The sequence below is a fragment of the Macrotis lagotis genome, chromosome 1, assembly GCF_037893015.1.
Source record: "Macrotis lagotis isolate mMagLag1 chromosome 1, bilby.v1.9.chrom.fasta, whole genome shotgun sequence".
NCBI lineage: Eukaryota > Metazoa > Chordata > Mammalia > Peramelemorphia > Peramelidae > Macrotis > Macrotis lagotis.
In genome coordinates, this window is record NC_133658.1 from 642,446,782 (window position 1) to 642,469,950 (window position 23,169).

The window sequence follows — 23,169 nt, forward strand, 5'->3', positions numbered from 1 at the left end:
GTTCTCACTCAATCAGCAAATTAAAATAAGTTTGTAAATGTAATGAAGTCTGGTATAGTAGAAAGAATGCTAGATATTGAATCAGAGAACCCGACTCCAAATATGAGCTCTATCCTTAACTAAATAGAATTTGACAAATTATTTATTCTATCTGGGCATCAGTCTATCTCTATCATAAAGAATTGATAGTCTTTATATTCTCTACCAGCTTGAAATCTATGGCTCTATGGAGAGTACCCCAAGACAGTTGATTTCTGCAAGGTAAAGTGTACTTTAATGATATTTCTAGTTCTTGGAGGACAAAGCAACATTCAAAGGCAATATGTTATCCTTATGGACTGTTCCTGTACCACTTATATTTCCAAATTAAAAGATGTATTTCCAGGGAGGGTTTCTTATGCCTCATGAACAATTGAAATATGACTAGTTATTTGAACATTTTTCCAAATCCCAAAGAGGGTTTAGAGTTTTTTTGAATACTTTGATCCCAGTTTGTACAAAGGAACTGCAGAAACTGGGATCAAATTTCACCATGTGAACTTTAGAAGGCTGTACTAAGCAAAAGAACTCAAATCTAAAAATTTTAGATTCAATTTTTCTGAAACTACTTAGAGAAGTCCAAAATGGATCCTTTTTGTAAGGAATTTCAAAAAGAAAAAGGGAAAATACATTCTTAACTGACCTGGGAGAAAATTGGGGGGAAGGATGAACCCTACTGAGTCCATTAAGGTAGAAAATAAAAATGTCCCAAAACTTTTAGAAATAACTAAAGAAAAGTTTTAGTGTCATATAGCTTCATACTCACCTGCCTCATCTTAGCATGGATGTAGAAGCAAGAATAGCCCAATTGGGAAATCTTCTTAGCTAATAGTTCAACACGTTGAGAGGAGTTGCAGAAAATTATTGACTGGTTTATCTGGAGCTAAGCACAGGAAAGAGACATTGGCAAAAAGAGCAAAGATTCAATTTGCTAGAGCTTTAACTTCTTGACAGGCAACCTTTCCTTTTCATATCATCTGAAATTTGCCTCCACAAAATGCACAAGAGTACAATAATTCTAAATATGTGCATGGGTGTTTTTTCCCCCTTCACTTTATAGTGGGCTCAAATGAATTGAAATCAAAGTAAAATTCACATTTTCTTTTCGAATTTTTTCTTAGTCAAATTAATTTTCATAATGACTACAAATGAAACTACAGGGTCAGAGGTGAAATAAGGTCATTTCTGTTTTAGAATCAAGTTTAAAAGTGCTTAGACTAAACAACACCGCATCAAGTTCAAATAAATAATTGTGATTCTACCTTTACAACAGAACCCAGAAAAGCTAGGGTACTTGATACAGTGAAGGTGTGTGAAAATGTTTGCCTATTGATACAAATCACCTACATTTTATTGTTGCAATTTAGTGAATTACGATGTTTAGCAGTTGGAAGTTTATTCCCTACCCTTGAGAAAAGTGTGTTGAGGCAGTGTACTTTCTGGCGCTCAGTTACATATGCGTAGTACTGGGTTACTCCCTTCAGAGTTAGCTCCTCCATCAGATTAATCTCATAGGGTTTTTGCAAATGGGAATTCTAAGAAGAAAAGAATGAACAAAAACAGTATCAACAATGAACATAAAACCATTTCTAATACAAGACTTAAAGAAAACCAAATACAACCCTCATCAAAGATTACCATATCTTTATAACAAGAATGTTAACTGTCAACAAATCAAAAATGATCCTGAAGGGTAGTTCTGAGGGGCAGCTAGATGGCAGAGAAATCCACCCTTAGATACTTACTAATTAGCTGTGTGACCCTGGACAAGTCACTTATTCAACCCTGCTGCTCACTCACTTTCCTCATATGTAAAATAAGACGAAAGAAGGAAATGGCAAACCATTCCAGTGTCTTTGCTAAGGAAACCCCATGTGGGTCACAAATTGTTGGGTATGACTTAAATGACTGAACAACAATAAATTGTAACTGAAGGACTAATAAATCCTAGCAGAAACTCATAGGAGAAGATAATTATCATTCCAAGTGGACATGACAAAAAGGAATGCACGTTTTAAAGATGTAGACACAAGAGTGTTAACTATTCTTATCTTTTTTTTCCAGTTACCTTACATATGGGGTTTACTGTGCAATGTTTCTTGTGCCATCTATTGTGCAATTGATTGCAATACTTAAAACTATGTCTACAAGATGCCAAAGTATAAAGTAAAAACTAAAATTTTTGGTCAATTATTTCTTTCAGCTGCCTAATCTTGAAGCAAGTAATCTTACTAATTGGACGTTATAAATTAATCAAGTAGACACTGCCTATGACATGGCAGAAAGAATAATGGGAAAAACACATGTCTCACTGATAGGGAGAAAAATAAAAGCCTACCCCATAGACAAAAAGATATTCAGTAAAGCAAATGAATCCAATTAAACCAACTAATACTCACCATGAACTTTTGAACACTAAGAGGGAAAGTGGCTGAATATAGTAAAATCTGCCTGTTTTTGGGTAGCGTGAGAATAATGTCTTCCATTATCTGCACAAAATCCTGTGACAGCAATTTATCTGCCTGTAATAGAAATGGACAAAAATTTTAAACAACAAACCCATCGCAATTTCCAGACTTGGTTAATAGGGAACAATATTCAGGAATCCATGGAACATCTTTACAATTCTAGTTTTAGAGTACAAGCTCTATATACTGTTATCCCTATTTTCCAAAGGCATAAAATACAATAGGATACATTCTTGGGCTTCAAGGTCATCTTTTTAAGAAAGATAATCATTCTTGCTGAATTTATTCACAAATATTTCTCTGAAAGAAGTGGTAAAAGTGATCAACAATTGCTTAGTCATAATGTAGTAATAACTACTTTATTAATGAAGAGGTCACCTTCCAAGACAAGGATTCCTCTCGAACTTATTAGAATATTAGTAAAATAACAATACGAAACTATTGGCACTCATATTGAAAAATAAATAAAGCTGAACTTTTATCATCCACAGGGGATAAGGGTAAATAAGTTTTATGAGCAAATAAAGCTGAGTTTAGATCAGATGAGGATCTATCAGAGAAATAGAAGTGGTTATTATTTTATTGTTAGCAGTTAATGGATCAAATGAGATAAACTCATAACTGTCATTATTATGGCTGTTGTAATAGTATTTTTCCCAAATAAAAGAAGTTACCTCATCCAATACTATCATCTGGACATGATCAACCTTCGCTACTCCTTTCTTGATGAGATCCAGAATTCTTCCAGGGGTAGCAATCACCACATGTACTGCACAAAATTTTTAAAATGCATATATCACTTATGTGATGTGAACTAACACTGAGTAAAGTAATTCTTCTATTAATGAGGAAGTCAATTTCTAGATGCTGATTCTTCTCAACTTATTGCAACAACTTCTCCCTCCCTAACTTTTTCAAAGAATGAATGTACCTTTACCTCCCTTCATGGGAGGATGAACAAAAGATAGAAGATATCTTCAGATAGACTCAGACCGCTGCATGATATTAGAGACTACATATGGTTGGTTATAGGCCATACCATGTTTTCCCTAATCCTAAATGACCAAGGTATTGGAGTCTAGCCCTTTATGAGGCCTTGGCCTATCCTCAAAATGTTTACACCTGAGGAAGCACCACCAGCACTGAGGAACTTATGAGGATTATCTCTAATCCTCTCTAAGCCCAAACAAACTTTGCTAATAGAAACTTTGTTCCCAGGAAATTTATTCATTGAACAATCTATAATTAGAATGATGCTAGACAATGTCACACATAAAACATGATCAATCCCTTCAGCTTACCCCATAAACTCTTCTTTTGAAAGACAGAAAGCAAAAGAATAACAGAGAACTTTTCACTAATACCAGCAAGATATTAATCATTACCTTAGTTTTATTATAATTTCCTACCTGTATCATCAAGCCTCATTATGTCATCACGTAAATTGGTTCCTCCTGTGGTTGCCATCACTTTGGCCCCTCCCATATGTTTGCTGACCTGGATGCAGATTTGACTGACCTGCAGGGCTAGTTCTCTAGTAGGAACAATCACCATTGCTGGCAGAGTTCAAGAATAAGAAAGAATAGAGTTACATTATTACTTTCTATGATAAGTTACTACCTTAAAAAAGAATTGAAGGAGCAAAAAGAATTGTCCTTTGGAGCATGAATTCTTATACCTAACAAAAGAATGAATTAAATCTTAAAAACTGAATACTTTCTATATGATAATGAAATATAGCCACATCTTTATGATATAAATATACTGTTCCTCTAAAATTTGCTTCCCCCACCCCCAACGCAAGAAAGGATCAAGCATTCAGCACAGTTTTGCCTAGGCATTACTATCACATATTTACTATGGACTTCGTGACCTAGTTCTAGGAATTAATATCTTCCATTTCTTCTCTCTCATTATCATATAACACACATACTTCACAGTTTAAATACTTTATTATTTATCTTTATACTGATTCCTTAAGACATAGGCAGGAACAAGTGTTACTACCCTAAATTTATAGATACAGAAACTGAAATTAGTGACTTACTTAAGATAATAAAACTAATGAGTGAATCAGAACAAGAACTCACAGGTCTTCTGAGTATTGAGTATTAAGTTAGTACTTTTCTCTCTTGAATCATGTGGACTCTTAATGGTATCTAACTTTGCTCAAGAACTAAAAGTTTTTTTCAGCTACTCCAAGGAGAGGTGAAACAACAGATTAGGAAAAATTAAAGTCTTTTATTTATAGAAACATGCTAAACCCAAATTTTCTCTTAGCTTCTCTTACCTACCTTTCCAAGGTGGAGAAGGACCTGGGGGTTATTCTTTTACTCCTCTGTTGTAGACTAGTGGCTCCCTTGACTATAAAGGTACTATAATTATTGTCACCTTCAAAATAGCTAAATATCCAAATTTTTGCATTTTATAAACACAAAGATAACTGTGCTTAGTATGAATAAATGACTATTTGCAAAGTAATTCTAAGGAAGTCAATTAGAATGATGAGTTTAAGGCTAATTTTCTAATATGCTCTATTTACTCAGCTTATTAGATTATTCTGCCTTATTTACCAATGTGTCTGTCTTACTGAAAAAGCTGTTAATTTAAAGAATTTTAAGCAAACTATACAAATCACAATTGCTTTAGCTTTTCACACTATCTAGAAAATATAGGGGAAAATAATTTCTATAGTAGGCTTTCTCTGATATTCCCATAGGAAACTCTCCAACTGACCTTGTATATTGTCCTTCTTCAGGTCTAGCCGTTCAAGTAAGGGAATGAGGTAGGCACCGCTCTTGCCAGTTCCATTTTTAGCCCTAGCTAAGATATCCCTACCAGATAAAGCAATGGGAATGCTCTCCTCCTAAGAAAATAGACAAGACAATACAAAATTATGTTAAAGCAGCATTTAAATTGGATGTAGTCCACTTTTAAGACTTTGACATTACACAAAAATATATAAATATGTGAAGATCAGTTGCATACGTTTACAGTATCATCACTGACCAATATTTTCCTGATTGCCATAAAACTATACAACACTGCAGTAGCTTAAAATTCAGTGCAAGACATAAAACAGATGACCATCAATAGGAATTTAGTGAGTTTCTATTATTCGTACCATATTATGTAGAGGATATAAAATGATAAAAATGTGAGTTTATATACTTATGAAAATTACAATCTAGTTTTTTCAATTATTTAAATATATAAAAGTGCAAAGGAAGGAGAAAGAATACCATTCAACAGAGTTGAATATATTCTACTAGATAATAACAGTTCCATCTTATATGGGAAAACACTCACAGACTGAATACTCTGGTGACCAAGTAAGTCACTATCATCATAGTTATTAGGCTAAAGTCTGACAAGGTCTTCAGCAACATAGAGTGGTTATCCTGAAAAGCATTAGAGAAAGGCCCAACCCAATGAAACTTTAAAAGTTCTCACAGGATCATTCCCCACCGCTATGGCATGAGGTACTAAGATGACTACTTAGGTAAACACCTTATTTGGCCAAAAAAAATTTTTTTTTACAATACAAAGCTAAAAAAACAGCTCAAGCAACCAAACTTAAGCCAATGAAGTTCTTTTGTGAAACATCTGAACCTCAAATATTGTAGACTGAATATATTCAATTTGGAAGAGACCATAAAGATCATTTAGTTCAATTTCCTCATTTTATAGGGGAAGAAATTTAGGATTAAAAAAGATACCACAAATTGGCAAAAAAAGCACAGCAACAAAGCCAGAGCTAGAACCAGGCCATGTCCCCAAAGGGCAAATGAGTGGAAATTGCAGAGAAGATTTAGGCAATAGCCATCATTATAGGTCTTCAAGTAAAAAAACAACCACTCATTGTGGAGATGCTGCAGAGACTATTTATTATTGCATACACATACACACACACACACACACACACACACACAAACTGGATTAGATGGATAAAAAAAATCCTTTTCTATTCTGATTTCTAGGTCAGAAGAATGTAAGAAATGGTGTCTCTCTATATTCAGTCTTGGACAGTTTACTTCTTTGCTTTCTATTCAAAGTTTTTCTTTAGTAATAAACTTGTGCAACTGCTCCAGTTGCTATACCATCTATAATGGTCACATTATTGGGATGGAGAGAACAACTTACAATGGCAGTGTTCATTAGAGAATAATATGAATGAAGCTCCATGCTCCAATATGGTAGCTGTCTGGCCTTTTTTTTCTTTTGCAAGGTAAATGGGTTAAGTGGTTTGCTCAAGGCCACACACAGCTAGGTAATTATTAAGTGTCCGAGGCCGGATTTGAAGTCAGGGCCAGTGCTCTATCCACTGTGCCACCTAGCCAACCCCCACTGCATGACTTAGCCGCCCCGCTGTCTGGCTTTTTTAGATTTGCACTAAGAAAAATTATTTTATGGCCAAATTTTTGTCAATGTAAACTGGTAATTTAGGTACTAATGCCATGATCAGAAATGGCATTCCTCCAAGGCAAAAAATTTGTTGCAATCTATTATCACTACAAAAAGAAATAAAAAAGGGAAGGAGGTGTGGAACATCAAGCTTAGGCACAGGAATGGGGAGGTAGATGGACATTTCCATCCTTAAAGAATGACATTAAAAAAATGTAGTTTTTAAAAAACAAGAATGAATTTTAATAGTCAAATTATTCATATATTGCTATCCAGATACTGCTTCTTCAAAATCATTTATTTAAAATGTCACAAAAATTTTTTTATGTAAAAGTGTTGGAAAGAACTATAAGCAGTAGAAGTAGAATACTTCAATGAAAGAGTAATATCCAATTCTGCCTCCAGGGGACACCACTCTTTTCACAAGAGAATCAATGCTTTTTTTTTGCATGTGGGCAGTCTTATTGGAGTTTTTAATCTAGACTTGGGTCTAGATATCTCGACCTCCTATATTGGGCTTCAAAGGTCTAGGAATATAATAGACATCAAACATAGGAACCATTTATTATACAAGGATTAGAAATGACACTTCCAGCACACTGTGATTATAAAAATTTGCTTTCATAAGAACTGAAAGCAAAATCAAAATATTAAAAATACATTTTATGTTCCTAAGAAAAGTGATTTTAGATTTGTAAAATTTTCTAATTTCACAAAAATTTCCTATTGAATATTCTTTCTCCTGACAAAAATGAAAAATTCCTACAATTTTTTTCTACAAACTTCTATAAAATAACCTCAAACAAATGTCTTAATGGTGATGATGGATCAGTACTATAATATCTGTTTTATGAAGCACAGACACAACATGATTCAACTGAATTCACTGCTTAAATATGCCATGAGCTTTTCCAGTAAGTTGGGGGAAAGACATGTCAACCTCGGGATCATTTTCATGCCATCACATGTGACAACAGAAAAGGACTTCTGAGTATGAAAAGTATTCAAAGCCCTTGGCTTTAAAAGGGTTTTTCTTTTACCTAAACTAACTCAAAATCTGAGAAGTGTCTTATTCCTCTTCACTAAAGTGTAAAACCACAAGTATTTTTCTGATAGTGTCAATAAGCCCAGTAAAATCCCATTCTTTCTATTAGGCTTTTTGATGTGAAAGTTGTCTCAAGAGCCATCTGTTCTAAAAGCCCCAGTTTTGTTAGTTTTGTTCTGGGTAGTCAGAGAACTGGGGAGGAAGGTGAATGAGCATGTAGTTGCAGTCTAATGTTTCCACTGGCTTCTTACATGTTGATTTTTCAAAACAACAGAGCAAAACAGAATATGAATACACGCATACACACACACAGACACACACACATATATACACAGGGCAAAATGGAACATATAGATAAGATAGATATATAGATAGTACTGAGAACTATTAAAATTATAGCTTCTTGGGTAGAATGAAGTCATAGAAGACAAAATTCCAAGGGAAAAGAGAGCTTTAGACATTTTTTTTCCCCTCATGCCAGCATATACTTCAACTTCAAGTGTTTTGAACTAGGCTGTTTTTCCTATTCCTTAAGGGCTAGATACCCCAAAAATTCAAGTTATATAAGTGAGCAATTACCAAATTTCCTCAGGTCTCAATTTCTTCATCCTTAAAATGAGGGACAAAGAATATATGCTAGAGGATGTAATCAATATTCCCTCCAGATAGTTTTGCTCCTGAAATTTATCTACCTCAAATACTTTAAGGGCTTATACTGACTTCCAATAGGAAGGCAATATATGACATACAGAGGAAAACTATTGCACTCGGGAGTTAGAAAATCTGGGTTCATAGTCCCATATGTGCTACTTACTAGTTGTGTGACTAGTGTAGTCAACTCATTTAACCTCTCTGAGTCTCAGTTTTCTCATCTGTAAAAAGGGGATAATAATGCTTACACTAACTCTTGTTACAATAATGCCAAATCATTTCTATAATTTTATTTAAATATAACACTTCCCTGCAACAGCCCCTTAGGGCAGATAACGAGTATTATAATTACTATTTTACAAACAAGGAATCTATAGGGATAAGGGTATGTCTTACTGAGAGATATCCAACAGCTGTTAGGAAATGGGCAATGGAGAACTGCTCTAGGGAAGAGAGTTTATTTCACTAAGTGACCCTTGATTTTTTCCTCTCAGTATTAAAAAAAAAAGTTTCCTTCCTTAGATCTGCTTAGCCCTTTATCTATAAAGGCTCAACAACTTTTACTAAACACTAAGTATTTAATATGGGCAGAAAATTTTTCTTAAGCACTTTCTTCCTCTTGGTATTCACTTGCATAACCACAATGATTAAATGGTAAAGACCAGGCAGTCAGGGACTGAGTCTTACTTATCTTTATCTTTCCCCTGATATTTAGCATAGGGAAGAACATCTGTAAACAGTTAAGAAACCATTAAGTGCTACCAACAGACAACAGAACAGAAAGTGGGACTACCCAAGTGCTTTCTTACTTCTTCTCCCTCCATTAAGGAGCACTGCTTTCCAGTTAAAAAGAAAATCATAAAGTTGCTTTTAAATAAAGTTTAAGTCTCTAAAACCAGAAGAATTCTATCCTAGGGGACTGAAAAGATATCAGATATCAGAACTACTACCAGAAATTTAAGAAAATTCCCGTAGAACAGAACAGGTAATAGAACACTGGCAATGACTATCAGGCTAATGCCGGATTCTTAAAGACAAAAAAGGAGGTTCCTAGAAATGACATTAATAAATTTAACATTAAATTGACAAGTTTAGATTAGATTATTAAAGAGTCTGTAAGCACTTAAAAGGAATCAATTGGCAGATGAGACAAATATAGATATCGTGACTTAAAATATTTGACAAAATTCTTATCTAGTATGTTGGTTAATAGGACAGTTCAATTAATCAATACAAACATATTAAGGACATAGTAATTGTAAAGGCTGGGGATACCAAGAAAATTTTTAACTAGTCCGTGCTCTTAAGGGACTCACATTCTAACAGAAGAACTTTATCATACAGAAGCAGAATAGAAAGAATGTAAATGTAAGCTCAGATGGAAAAGTCCCATTAGCTAGAGGGACCAGGAAAAGGCCTCCTTTCCGAAGGTGATGTTCAAGAAGTGTCTTGAAGAAAGCAAAGAATTCTAAAAACTGATCTGAGAAATGAATCTACATTCCAGCCATGGAATAAAGCCAGGGCAAAGGCTCAGAGACTGGAGATGGGAGTATAAAGAATAACCACAATGTACCACAGAGAACATGGAGAGTGATGTGTAAAGGTGTGAAGAGTTTTCAATGCTAAACAGAAGAGTTTATATATTAAGCAGGAGGGACTGACATGATCAAAACTGCATTTAGGAAAAAAGCATTTTGGCATCTGTGTAGAGGATGATTTAGAATGAGAAAAGATTTAAAGCAGAGAGATGAAGTAGGAGCCTAACAGTCCAGGTAAACACTAATAAAGGCTGAGATTAGTACAGTAATTGTGCAACTGAGCAGAAACTGATATATGAGAAGAAATGACAAAATTTAACAACTGAATGCATATATGGGGTCAAGGAGAATAAGGAGTCAAAGATGGCACCAAGCTTGTAAACCTTCATAATTTGAAGGATGCTAATGCTTCAGCAATTGGGAAGAGTTTGGAAGAGGGGAAGAAAGCTAACAAGTTCAGTTTTAACATGCTTAATTTTGGATGCCTGAAGTACATTCATATTGAAAGCTCCAATAATGTATGGTCTAAAACACAGAAGACAGTCTGTAAAGAAATGATACAGAATCCACTGCAGGGAATGAAATCATCAAACTTGACAGGACAAAGAGGGCAGAGGAAGCCTAGGACTGAGCCTTGGAGAATACCCATGGTTTTATGTACAGGCATAGTATGGACAAAAACAAGGTGCAAATCAAAAAGTGGTAATAGATTGATAATCAGTAATAAATAAGCATTTTATTAAATGCTTGTTATGTTACAGGCCCTGTGCTAACTGCTAGAAATAGAAAAAGGGGCAAAAAAAAAGTGCCTGCCCTCAAGGAGCTTACAGTCTAATAGGAGAGACAACATGCAGTCAAATATATGCAAAAGAAGCTATGTATAAGACAAGTAGGAAATAACTGCCAGAGGGAAGACACTGGAAGAAAGTGGATTTTAGCTAGTACTCAAAGGAAGAAAGGGAGAGCAGTAGTTAGATCAGAGAATAGAAAGCATTCCAGACATAAGAAAATACTCAAGTCTTGTTCAAAAAAAAGTCAAGTAGTCAGGGACAGTGGATGGTAAACTATGTATTATAGAATAAGATATAAGAAGACTGGAAAGGTAGGATGGGACTAGGCTACAAAGGGTTCTGAATGCCAAACAACATTTTGCATTTGCTCCTTGAGGCAACAGAATCTCTTGGAGTCGAGTCTGAATGAGTGACATGATCAGACTTCTGTTAATTTCCAGTAATAGCCTTTATTCTATTCTACTCAGAGTCTATTCTTCACTATTTTTAAAGCCCCACACTTATTCCTTCATTTACACCATTAAGAATGTTTTACCTTTCTCCTAAACTACCTGTCCTTCAAGATTCAGCTAAAGAGTTAACACCAATTCCCCTCTAGAAGTCTTTCCTATCAATTCAAATCTCCATGATCTCCTCCAACTGAGAAAATAATCCAGGACTGGCTACAGGAAGAAGAAACCCTACCGAAAACATCATGACAGAGAAGGCCACAAGAGGCAAGTCAGCCAAATGGCCTGAATTAGAGAGGGAACTGAAGAGATGGATTGAAGAGCAAAGGGCCAATGGAATTCCTGTGTCCAGAAAGATGGTTCAACATGAGGCCGGAAGAATTGCTGATGGAAAAGAAGCTACTGATTTCAAAGGAGGACTAAATTGGTGCTTTGGGTTCATAAAACAGAATGGACTAATAAGCATGTGTCCACGTACCAGACTTGCCCAGAGAGTGCTTGTGGTCAACCCCAGACCAGAGCACAGGTAGGAGAGCAGTCAGAGCCTCTCTTAAGACAGTGATTCGTCAACAAACACAGATGAGGACAAGTGAATGGATGGGAGTTTTGACAGTGATGAGGAAGTGTATGAATTTTACGATGAATTAAACTTGAATTTAATGAAAAAAGTTATACTAGGGGAAAATGCCACAAAAAGGAGTGAAAGAACTACTGAGAGGGGAAAGGAAAGTTCAGAAGATAAGGCAATAATAGACAACAAAGAAGAGGGACAATTCCTTGAATCTTACTTTGCTTATTTTTCTCTAACAAGGAAAATGGGAACGTAAAACAAGTAGGGGTTCATCCAGAACAGGTCATGCTAGATAACATCCCTTGGCTATTATTTTGGTAGTTCAGAGAAATGTTGTAGACCTAGATAACTGAGATTTGAGCAAAATATTTCATTAATTTGACCCTGTGTTATTTAACTGTTTTTTTCCCCCAATGACTTGGATAAAGCACACTTATCCAACTTCCAGGAGACAGAAAGCTAAAAGAGATAGGAAATAGGCTGAAAGAATATCAAAAAAGATCTTGGTAGGTTGAAATATTTGCCCAAATCTATTAAGATGAGCCACAACACTTTAGGAATCACAAACTAGAGTGTGTCCAGAGAAAAGTAAACAGGATGATTGAAGAGCCTCAAGATTTGAAGGTCAATTGAAAAGAGTTTGGGTAGTTTACCTGAAGAACAGAAGAAATAGTAGAGCAAGGTTATTATCTTCAAGCATTTGAAGTGTTTCATATGGAAAGAGGAATAAGACTTATTTGGCTTGTCCCTACAAGGCAAAACTAAAAGCAATGGGAGGAAATTATAAATAAGCTAAGACTTAATCTTACTGTAAGGAAAAAACTTCCTAACAATCAGTATCCTGCCAAAGTGTAATGGAGCAGCTCAGTAAACGATGGCAGTTTCTCTTTCCCTGGAGATCTTCCAGTAGAGGCTGACCAACTACTTTGCTGGATGCAGAAGTTGTGAAAATCAGTTAGGTGTGGGATGGACTAGGTGTCCTCTAGTTACCTTTCTATAGTCCTTTCTAGATCCAATTTTGTGACTACAGCACATGCCCTCTTATACTTTCTAAGGCTAGGAATATTGTTAGGGACTTGATGTCTGCTCAAACTTGAAAGCACAAGTAGTCTTAAATCATCTGTTTCACTCTAGTATAGAAGGAAATTATGTCCATCTTTCTAACTTTTGGCACCAAAATTTTAAAAAATATTTATATGTCCCCCAACAGATAACTAAGAACACATATCTAAATCTACACACAGGGAGCGATGGTTAAGAAAGAGGCAGGATATTCATGTTTTTTCAAACATACCTGAATAGGAGATGGTTTTTCCCAGCCCATTTCAAAAATTCCCATCAGTAACTCCCGTTTCAAACAGTAATCTTCAAATTCATTTCCTTTTGTGGAGGTCACATCCTAGTCAAGAATATGCCAATGAGAGAACCGTAACTATTATTTAACGTACATCTAGCCTGAGAGCCTTTGGTTGTCTACAATTCAAATGTAAATCAAAACAGACTATTCTCTACTCCAACTTATCACCCCAACTATCCTTGATTTTCCAAAAAATAATTTTAAACTATCTTAGATAGTAATGTTATTAAGTAATTAAACAAATACAGCATTCCCAAAGAAATAAAATATCACTCAGAAAAATTAAAGTATTCCTGTAATTAAAAGATGAGAACACAGGCATATCAATTAATCTTTCTGGGTGTCAATTATTACATCAAGCTGTAAAATGAAAGAAGCTGGATGAAATGATCTCTAACATTTCTTTCAATTCTAAATCTATGAGCCTATCAATTTTGATTTCATCAAGTCATCCCTGCCTCCACTTCAAATCTCAAAAGTGCTCCCTCAAAATTATATAGCTGGTTTACTTTGTTATACCTCAACTATTATTTTTCTAATTGTGTTTTAAAAGAAACTCACCGAAGTTTTGATTCTCAAATCTTTTGGAGGGAGTTTTAAAGTCTTTTTCCAGTCATCACCAGGTCTGAAGAAAAAAAAACACGAGAAATTTAAGAACTAGAAATGATTTTGTAGCAATACTATTCAGCAGCATATTATAAAACTAAAACTTATTTCATAAATTATAAACTTTAAACAATGATAATAATCCCCCTTTTCCACTCCCTTAGGTAGGTAGTGTTAGGACAGATTTCTTCACAATTGTTCAGCAGTGCCAAAGAGATAAGTAAACTGAGAAAAATATGCTCCTGATGATAATGTAATTCACTAGTCATGTGTTGAAAAAGGCAGATAGCATCCCCTTAATTTCCTAAAAATGCTTAACAGCTATGGGAAAAAAAAAATCAAGAAGTAAAATACAATATGAAGTAACAGAAAATGACAATTGTAGAGAAATGCCTGCAAACAATAATATTTTTAATGCAAGTCCTATTTATAAGGATGATTTGCTTACTTCTTCACTATAGTTATGATCTCTCTGCTATTCTTTATTAAAAAGGCACCACCCACCTTAACATTGAATGATCAAAACTACTGTTAACACATGTATTTTTTTTTGCAAGGCAATGGGGGTTAAGTGGCTTGCCCAAGGCCACACAGCTAGGTAATTATTAAGTGTCTGTGGCCGCATTTGAACTCAGGTTTTCCTGACTCCAGGGCCAGTGATCTATCCACTGTGCCACCTAGCCGCCCCAACACATGTATTCTACTTGTCCTTTTATCCCCCTCTGCTAATCTCAGGAGATCTACAAAATGAACACCTCAACCAGTAACCCCACAAATTCTGAAAATAGATTGCAAAATAAATAATGTGGCAGGACACCAAGGCCACAGGATACAATTCAATTAAATCTTTAACAACTCCTGTATACATAGTCCCAAGTCTGACAAAAAAAGAAACAGAAGGTAATTCATCTTCACAAAGAATTTACAATCTAAAAAAAAAAGTAAAACATATAAATATTTAAATGAGATCATATGTGATCAAATGTCAAAAAGGTAGATGAGACAGTAAATACAGAAAGAATTCAGAAGAACAAATAAATGCATGCTAGTCATCTGGGATGACCATGGAAGAAATGGAACTTGAAGGAATTAAACTTAGAAAAAAACTTACTTTTTGAAGGAGTAAAATTACAAAAGCTATATTACTCAAATCTATTAATTATTTACTTTATTCAGAGAATCTTGTTTCTTTTAGAAAACATGATCAAAGTTTAGTCAGAATGACAGAACAGAAAGAATACTGTAATAAGAAGACCTGAGTTCTAGGTCTTTTAATTGTCTAATGTTAACAGCTACTAAGTGGTAATAAGTAAAAGAATAAATTTCCTTATCTATAAGACAGGGATATTACTACTTATACTACCTACCTTATAAAGTTATTGTAGGGAAAACATTTTGTAAAATGTTACACTAATGTGAGTTATTGTTAATTATAAATCTTCCAAGACCTTATAACCTAAAGTGTATGCAAATATTTACACATTGATATTTTTTAATACAGTTTTGCAAAAAGTATGAGAAACATTCTAGACTCTGTTTCTGATAATTTATCCAATCCCCAAGAAGCATATTGGGAATAAAGTAAATTTGTACTGCTAATTCTGGAAAATTAAAAGAATACAAATTCATCTAAAATTTCCTCTTGACTAGATGACTCTCCATGGACTTCCAATTTTTTATAGGATTTAAGGTTATCCTATAAGACCTTTCTAAAGTGTCACCATGCTCTCTTAAAGTGTTTCTGAAGCAACAGAAAGAACTGGACTACACACACACACACACACACACACACAACAAATACTGAGTAATGTATACCAAAATCTAGACTGAAAAAAAAATCTGCTGTCAGATGAAGCCAATTATAATAACAGAAGAAACCAGATGTTGAATTAAAGCTCTTAATCTTTATTTCATAGTCCTAATCAGACTGAAGAGTCACCTTTTCAATATTTTTAAGAACCTATAATTTGATGTCGTGGCTCTTCCCTACATCCACGCAGACTGCAATCACTCAGTGGCCAAGCTCAGAGTGACAGATCTATTTATATTTAGAGTCTAGACTTGGACTGGTCTTGGCTATCTGTCAAACTTAACAAAATAATCTAGGGCTTGATTCAGTTGTTCTAGCCTTCAAACAATAAAGATAATAAAAACTGATACTAAAGTACTTTAAAATACATTAGGTTATTTGATCCTTATGGTAACCCCATGATGTACCTACTACAAATATTATTATTTCCATTTTACAGATAAGGAAACTGAGGTTCAGAAGTGATGTGAGTTGTTCATTGCACAAAGCTAATGAGTGTCAAGGTGGAGTTTTAAACTCGGGTTTTTCCTGACACTACGGCCAGCACTCTATCTGCTATACCACACTGTCTCTTCAAAAAATAGAAGTCATTTAGATTAAGAGATATCAGAGAACCACCTTAAATGTTTTGAAATACTACTTTTAACTAAAATATACCCTTTAAGTAGCAAACTTCGCCTATATTTTTGCCTTTAAGAAACTTTTTTTTTAAAGTGTAAAGTAAAGGCAAGTCTCTAGAATTTGGAACCTGACAGCATTTATTCAGCACTTTAAGAATTAAAAAAGTCTGTTTATAAATATCTCATTTATCTTCACAACCCTGCAAGGGAGATGCTATTATTATCATCCCCATTTTGTAGGAGTAAACTGAAGCTGGAATAATGCTTTGCCCAGGGTTGGTCATACAGCTATGATTGTCTGAGGCAGATTTGAACTCAAGCTCTTCCATACATACTCCAGGTTCCAGGCCCTTGTCTATCTAACTTGACAACAAAGAGAACTGGGAATATTTGAAATCTACACTTTTCCCCCTAATAGTTCAAAATTCTAAATTATGCATGGATTTTTTTTTTGTCCTTGCTTATTATTAGTATTTTCAAGAAGGGATGTTAAGGAGAAACAGGCAAAAAGCAGAACAAGAAAACACTATACACAATGACTACTATGACAGAAAAAACAATTGTCACAAAACTATCAAAAATTAATGTTACAACATTACAAAAAATGAGTTTGACCCCAAAGAAGAGATATGAGAAAACATTTCTTGATTTTTTTTTTCAGAAAGGAGGGAGGGGCATCGAGATGGTACAGTGTATATAGCACTGGGTCTAGAATCAGGAGGACCTGAGTTCAAATCCAGTCTCACGACACTTGATGCTCATTAGCTACGTGATCTTGGGCAAGTAATTGTGTGGCAGGAATGGTAGAAGAGTAGGGAGTAAGAAAAAAGGGGATTTCTTGGGGGGGGTAGAACACTTCTTATTTTGACAGATGATTGGTATTGCTAATTTCTTTTCTGTTTTGTTAAAAAAAAGATCTTTGTTATAAAGGATGGCTGAGAGGGAACAATAAGATACAGAAGGAAACTTAGGCAATATAAAAACAACCTATTGATATAAATTATTTTCTTTAAAAAGGATGTTGAAACAAAAAGTTTTGTGAACTGAAATTATGTAATAAAACGTAATACTTCTATGGGTGATGCTGTCTATAGATCACAGGCAACTAACACATTTGTGACTTCAAAATTAACAACTTGAAATAATTTAAATCAGTTTGATGTATAAACAGAACTGTAAAGTTACAGAACCAAACAAAAAGTTACACTGGAAAAACTCAAACTAGAACACAACAGTTTCAATGACATTTGGTAAAGAAACTCATGGTCTCATTTCTAGCCTTTTGTTCTATTTATGAAAGTCGGAAGTTGCATATTTTGATTGTTTTTAAATATATCGTTACAAATAATTCTGGAGATTGTGACTGTGCTTCAGTACTTTCCTTTGTCCTTCATTTATAACTATTTAGTTGTAAATTTAATTAGTTAAAAAACCCAAACATATACAAGTCAACATTAAAACAACAATATAAAACAACATCTATGACCTTTAATATTAATACTTACTTGATAGTGGTGGTCAAACTCTGTGCTTGCTGTTGAGTGCCATTATTGATTGTGTTGGTATTTTTCAGTTGGTTCATCTGTTGCTGTGTTTGTGTGCCCCCTCCTCCAGGGCCACCACTGGGCTTCACAGGGCCCCTCAGCTGCCCATTTTGACTGGATAGACCCATTATAACAGGGTTCTCTGTTCTGGCCGTGCTCATGCTTTGTTATTTGTAAAGGTGTCTCTTTTAGACTTCAAAACTTTTGAAAGTCAGTAGAGAAACTGTAATAACAGTTTATTAGACTCTCCAAAACGAAGAGATAAATATAAGTCTTGCTCAATATATGAGTCCTTTATTGCAATGCAGGCAAGCACCTGTAAGTCTCTGAACGGTAAAGCAGTAGTAACTTGCTCTGATGCACTGAAACAACTTTTTTTAAAAAAAGCCCTCTAACAAAGTTTAGTTATATCTGAATTTAATCACTTCAATCTGAAATGAAGAAAAAAAAAATAATCAACATTTGAAATTAAACAACAGCATGCTTTTTTCTATTAAATCAAATCTTCTTAAGGAACCCCCTAAATTAAGATTTGAAGTCTTTACCATTTAAACTGTCAGTATAAACTTATATTTAGGAGCTGCCCTTCATCCAGGGAAATGAAGAGCTGTGCAGACATCATACTGTCCTCAAACCAAAGTAAAATCCAAGCAAAAAGATACTCAAATTCAAGTTTCTAAAACAAATTAAACTCGTAAGGATGTGTTCAAGAGCTTAGGAAGATCTGAGTTGATAAAGTCATTTAATATCTCTCAGTGGTAATTTCCTCGTGAAAAATGGGATAACTGTAAAGAACCCTGCAAACCCCGAGGCACTATTTAAGTGCTAGCTGTTATTAGTTAACCAGAGACTGAATCAGAATTAATTTTATTTAAAAATTGTTTTATAACTCCAAAATGTATTCTAACAAGAGTTACATGATGGAAGCTCATCTACCAACATGGCTGGATAATTCCTCTATTTTGTGTTTCTATTTCAGGTAACAAGCTAAACTGAGTCTTGAAAAGCTAAATAAGATTCAGGTTTCAACTTGACATTATCTGGCAAAAAAAAAATTTCACATCTGTATGAATTTCATTTGGCACTTAAAGATTCCAACATTATGAAAAGAAATTTATTTTTTGGGAAGTTGTCCTTTTAAGTAGTACTAGAGGAAGCCAACGTCAATTGGAATGTCTACTATCTCTAAGAATTTAAAATGTAGACTTTTGTTTGGATACGAACCAAAAAACTTAAAAAATATTTTAAAAATTTAAATTTTAATTCCAAGAAAACTTTGTTTTAAAAGGGCCATATCCAAGTTTACACTGCACATTAAACAAAAGGCACATAAGAAACAAAACTATTTCTCTTTTACAAAAAGCAACCAAACTGTTAGTCTATGAAATACTAAGTAAACTTGTAAAAATGTCAGAAAAAAAAAATCAAAAATTGTTAATGCAGACTGGGTCAACTTCCTAAAATGAAGATGAACTATCAAAAAACGCTAAATCATTTATATTTTTTAAAAAATATAGTAAATGGCATCTGATCCACAAAGAAACGCAAAGGCTCAAGAAATGCTTCACTAACTTTCTTGCAGACAAAAGACACGTGTAATAAAAAAACAAAGATGGTGTAGGTGTTCGAGTCAAATTCTGAATATACAAGTTCTGAAATTCGGATGGTACGATGAAATTTGTTTAAAAAAAAGTTCCCTAATGGGAATGCTTTTTAATTTCATGCTGATTTGCTCATAAAAAAAGGCAGGAATTTTGCTAAAATAAACTAAAAAGAAAATTTTAAATCTTTTTTTCCTGGACACCTGAGCAGATCACGGTGGAGAAGCTACTCGATTTTGATACCATTTTTGTAATAAACAGCTTCCTGTTTTGACAGGTTTATACAACGACGATCCACATTACCACCTCCTTCGCACAAGAAGATTGTGAGGATTAATTAATGGTAGCGAAGTGTGGAGAGGATGAAGAGGGCAACTTGTGTGGCTGAACATTACCCTGACTGTTAGGAAGGGAGGCCGCGGCTCACGCTGGCACTCCGGCCTCCAGCCAGACCGCGCGGCCGGGCAGCACGAACAAGCCCCACTTCTGGGAGCCACAAGGCGGCCCCCGGGAGAAAAGCCCCCCCGTGCGTCCCAAAGTTTCATGGCTGCGCTCTCACAAGGCGCCGGGGAGGCCGGCGGGCCGGCGGCTCCCGGCTCAGCTCTCATTCCGGCGTTTCCGGGGCCGGAGCTCGCAGATGACAGTTTCTCACCCCAAAACTCCGGGCCGTCCGCGAGCTTTGTTCGCAAGTGCGGCGCAGTTTGCCCGCGGCTCGGGAGGGGGGCTGGGGGGGCTTTAATTCTGGGGGAGCCGCGGGGAGAAGCGCTCGGGGCCCCGGGCCGCCCATTTCTCGGGGATTTTCCACCCCCGAAGCCTCTGCCTTCGGCCTCAAAAACAAAAGAGGCTCGAGCCCCGCAATGGCATCTGCGCCACAGCGGCCGCGGCCCGCCGGCTCGGCCGGGAACAATGGGGTCCCCCGCCGCGGGGCCCCGCAGGGGCACCCCCGGGCCCCGCGGCCCCTTCTTCCCTCGGCCCGCGGGGGGCACAACAGCGCCCCCGGCCGTGCGGGCCCGGCAGCGGGGGGAGGGGCAGCTCCCCGGCCGCCGCAGCTGCCCCCCCCCCGCGCCCCGGGAGGGGCCCCCCCCCGGCCCGGGCCCGCGCCCCCCCCCCCGGCGCCCCCCGGCCCCCGCCCCGCAGCCCCGGCGCCTCACCCCGCCGGCCGGCCGGGCCCGTGTCCCCGCGCCGCGCCCGCCGCCGCCCGCTCCCCGGCTCCTTTATTGTTGACTCGAAGCTCCCAAGATGGCGGCGGCGCCTTCCTCCCCGAAACCCTCCGCCCGCCCGCCCCCCGGCGCGGCCCTCCGCGGCCCTGCCCGGCCCGGCGCGGCGCCGGCCCCGCCGCGGCCCCTCGGCCCGGCCCCGCGGGCCGCCCCCCGCGCTCCGCCCCGGCGGCGCCCGCCGCGGCCCCCCCGGCGCCCCGGCCGCGCCCGGCCTACCTCCGCCGCTCCCCGCTCTCACGGCGCCGCCGGAGCCGCCGCCCGGGCCGAGCCAACTCCGCCGCCGCGCCCCCTCCCTCGCCGCCCGCTCGCCGCCGCCCGCCCTCTTTCCCTGCCTCCCCGCATGGCGGCGGCCGCGGCTCCTCCTCCCCTCAAGATGGCGAGAGCTCGGGCCGAGCCCGGGGCCCGGCCGCCTCCTGCGCCGCCGCCCCATGGCCCCGGGGCCCCGCGGAGGCCGGGCGGGGGGGGGGGGGCCGGCGCCCCCCACCTCGGCGGCAGGGCGTGGGGGGGGGGCCGGGGCGCGACCCCCAAAAGGGGCCCCGGGCGGGCGGGGCGGCGGCGCGAGGGCCCGCTCCGGCCCCCCCCCCCCCCGGCGGGGGCGCGGGCGCGGGCGCGGGGCTGGGACTCGGGACGACCACCGACCTGATGCTGCCCGGCGGCGGGGGTCGCCCGCTTGTGGCCGGAGGCGGCACCCCCGCTCCCCATCCCCCACCGCGCACCCCGGCCGGCTGCTGGGCGAAGCCAGGGGGCGCGTCCTGAGGGCAGGGCCGGGCCGGGCAGCGCGGGGGGGGCCGGGCAGCGCGGGGGGCCGGGCAGCGCGGGGGGGGGCGGGCAGCGCGGGGGGGGCCGGGCAGCGCGGGGGGCCCGGCAGCGCGGGGGGGGGCCCGGCAGCGCGGGGGGGGCCGGGCAGCGCGGGGGGGGGGGGCGGGCAGCGGGGGGGGCCCGGCAGCGCGGGGGGGGCGGGCAGCGCGGGGGGGGGGGCCGGCAGCGCGGGGGGGCCGGGCAGCGCGGGGGGCCCGGCAGCGCGGGTGGGGGCGGGCAGCGCGGGGGGCCCGGCAGCGCGGGGGGGGCGGGCAGCGCGGGGGGGGGGCGGGCAGCGCGGGGGGCGCCCCGCCGGGGCGAGGATCCGCCGCAGAGGCTCACCCGGACTGCGCGCGGCCGCGGCCCGCCGCCCGCCTCGCCTCCCATTGCACAGACGGGGCCACTGAGGCTGGCGCCCGGCGTCCGTGCGGGGCAGCGGAAACGGGGGGAGGGGGCAGAGCGGCGTGCCCAGCCGGGCCGCCGGGCGCGGCCGAGTGCCAAGCCAGGGAGAGGGGGTCTGCCCCCACCGAGAGGGAGCGGGCGAGCTCTTGGAGCCGGCCCTCCCAGGACCGGCACCATTTCGCAGCTGCAAGGGATTTCAGAGGTTTGTTCAAATTGGTTTTACTTTTTTTTTTCCAATTAAAAATCTATTTTTCCTCCACCCACACGGGATGAGCCACAAATTCATAGTATTGTTTGATTCTTATTAATTTTACTCGGGAGGCAGCTAGGGGGCACAGCGGATAGAGCACCGGCCCTGGAGTCAGAACCTGAATTCAAAACCGGCCTCAGACGCTTAAAATTGCCCAGCTGTGTGACCTTGGGCAATTCACTTAACCCCATTGCCTTGAAAAAAACATTTTCCTCAAATGATAAAATCTGTTATTTTTCTCCCAACCCCTGGGGATGGGGGGAGGGGAAGAAAGAAAAACAAAACCTCGGTAACAAGTATCATCAAACAATCTCATATAGGTCGTGTCCAATAATGTATTTGATTTTCCATATTATTCCGGCAGCTCACCAACTCTATTAGACCCTAAGCTCCTTCAGAGCAGGGACAACAGTCTTTTATCCTCTGTTTTAACAGTATCCGGTCCTTAGAAGTCACTTTGACAAAGTTTATCCACTATTAGGGCCATACTCCAAAGGAAGGGATTTATATAGCATTTATTAATCTTAGTAACCTTCTGCTTCTCTGTTTAATGGAAAAATTGATTATTAAGCACCTATTAACTATATGCCACTGAGCTAAGAACTAGTTAAATACTAGTTAAGCAAAATAAATAATATAAATAAAATAGATTTTTTTTTGTTCCAGTTTTCAAATGTGAAAATTAGGGTCCAGCAAATGAAGGGGGAAAAAAGCTTTATTTTGGATCTTCAGTAGGACAGGATAGGAAGTTTGGAAAAATGTATTCTAACCATGATCTTCATTGTAGTTGATTTTCTTCTTAAACTCTTTCAGTCAGATTTATTTTATTTTTAATAAATTTTGTTTCCTTCCCCCTCCCATATAAAAATCCCTTTATAACAGATCTTTTTGAGAAAAAGAGTTTTTCTCTTTTTTTCCCTCAAATTCCCTCAAATGAATCAATAGAAAAAATATCTAACATTTTATGCAGTCTTCCAAACACGGGGGTTCCCATTAGTGCAAATGTAT

General features: G+C 39.1%; 1 protein-coding gene across 3 annotated transcripts in view; it reads right to left on the reverse strand.

Moving 5' to 3' along the window:
• Positions 1–21,424, reverse strand: part of DDX6 (DEAD-box helicase 6) — a 35,678-nt gene extending 14,254 nt beyond the window's left edge. The window contains exons 1-10 of one of the 3 annotated variants that reach the window (XM_074215210.1): positions 21,351–21,424; positions 17,855–18,324; positions 13,875–13,938; positions 13,251–13,355; positions 5,244–5,373; positions 3,917–4,063; positions 3,182–3,276; positions 2,439–2,561; positions 1,446–1,574; positions 806–922 (exon numbers count right to left, since the gene is read on the reverse strand). In XM_074215210.1, coding sequence (XP_074071311.1) covers positions 806–922; positions 1,446–1,574; positions 2,439–2,561; positions 3,182–3,276; positions 3,917–4,063; positions 5,244–5,373; positions 13,251–13,355; positions 13,875–13,938; positions 17,855–18,054 — 1,110 coding nt within the window. In that variant the 5' untranslated portion in view covers positions 18,055–18,324; positions 21,351–21,424. Of the gene's footprint in view, positions 1–805; positions 923–1,445; positions 1,575–2,438; positions 2,562–3,181; positions 3,277–3,916; positions 4,064–5,243; positions 5,374–13,250; positions 13,356–13,874; positions 13,939–17,854; positions 18,325–20,645; positions 20,707–20,927; positions 21,031–21,350 lie in introns of those variants that run through there. The other 2 variants (XM_074215209.1, XM_074215211.1) reach the window with 2 other exon arrangements.
• Between the last annotated feature and the right edge of the window lie 1,745 nt (positions 21,425–23,169).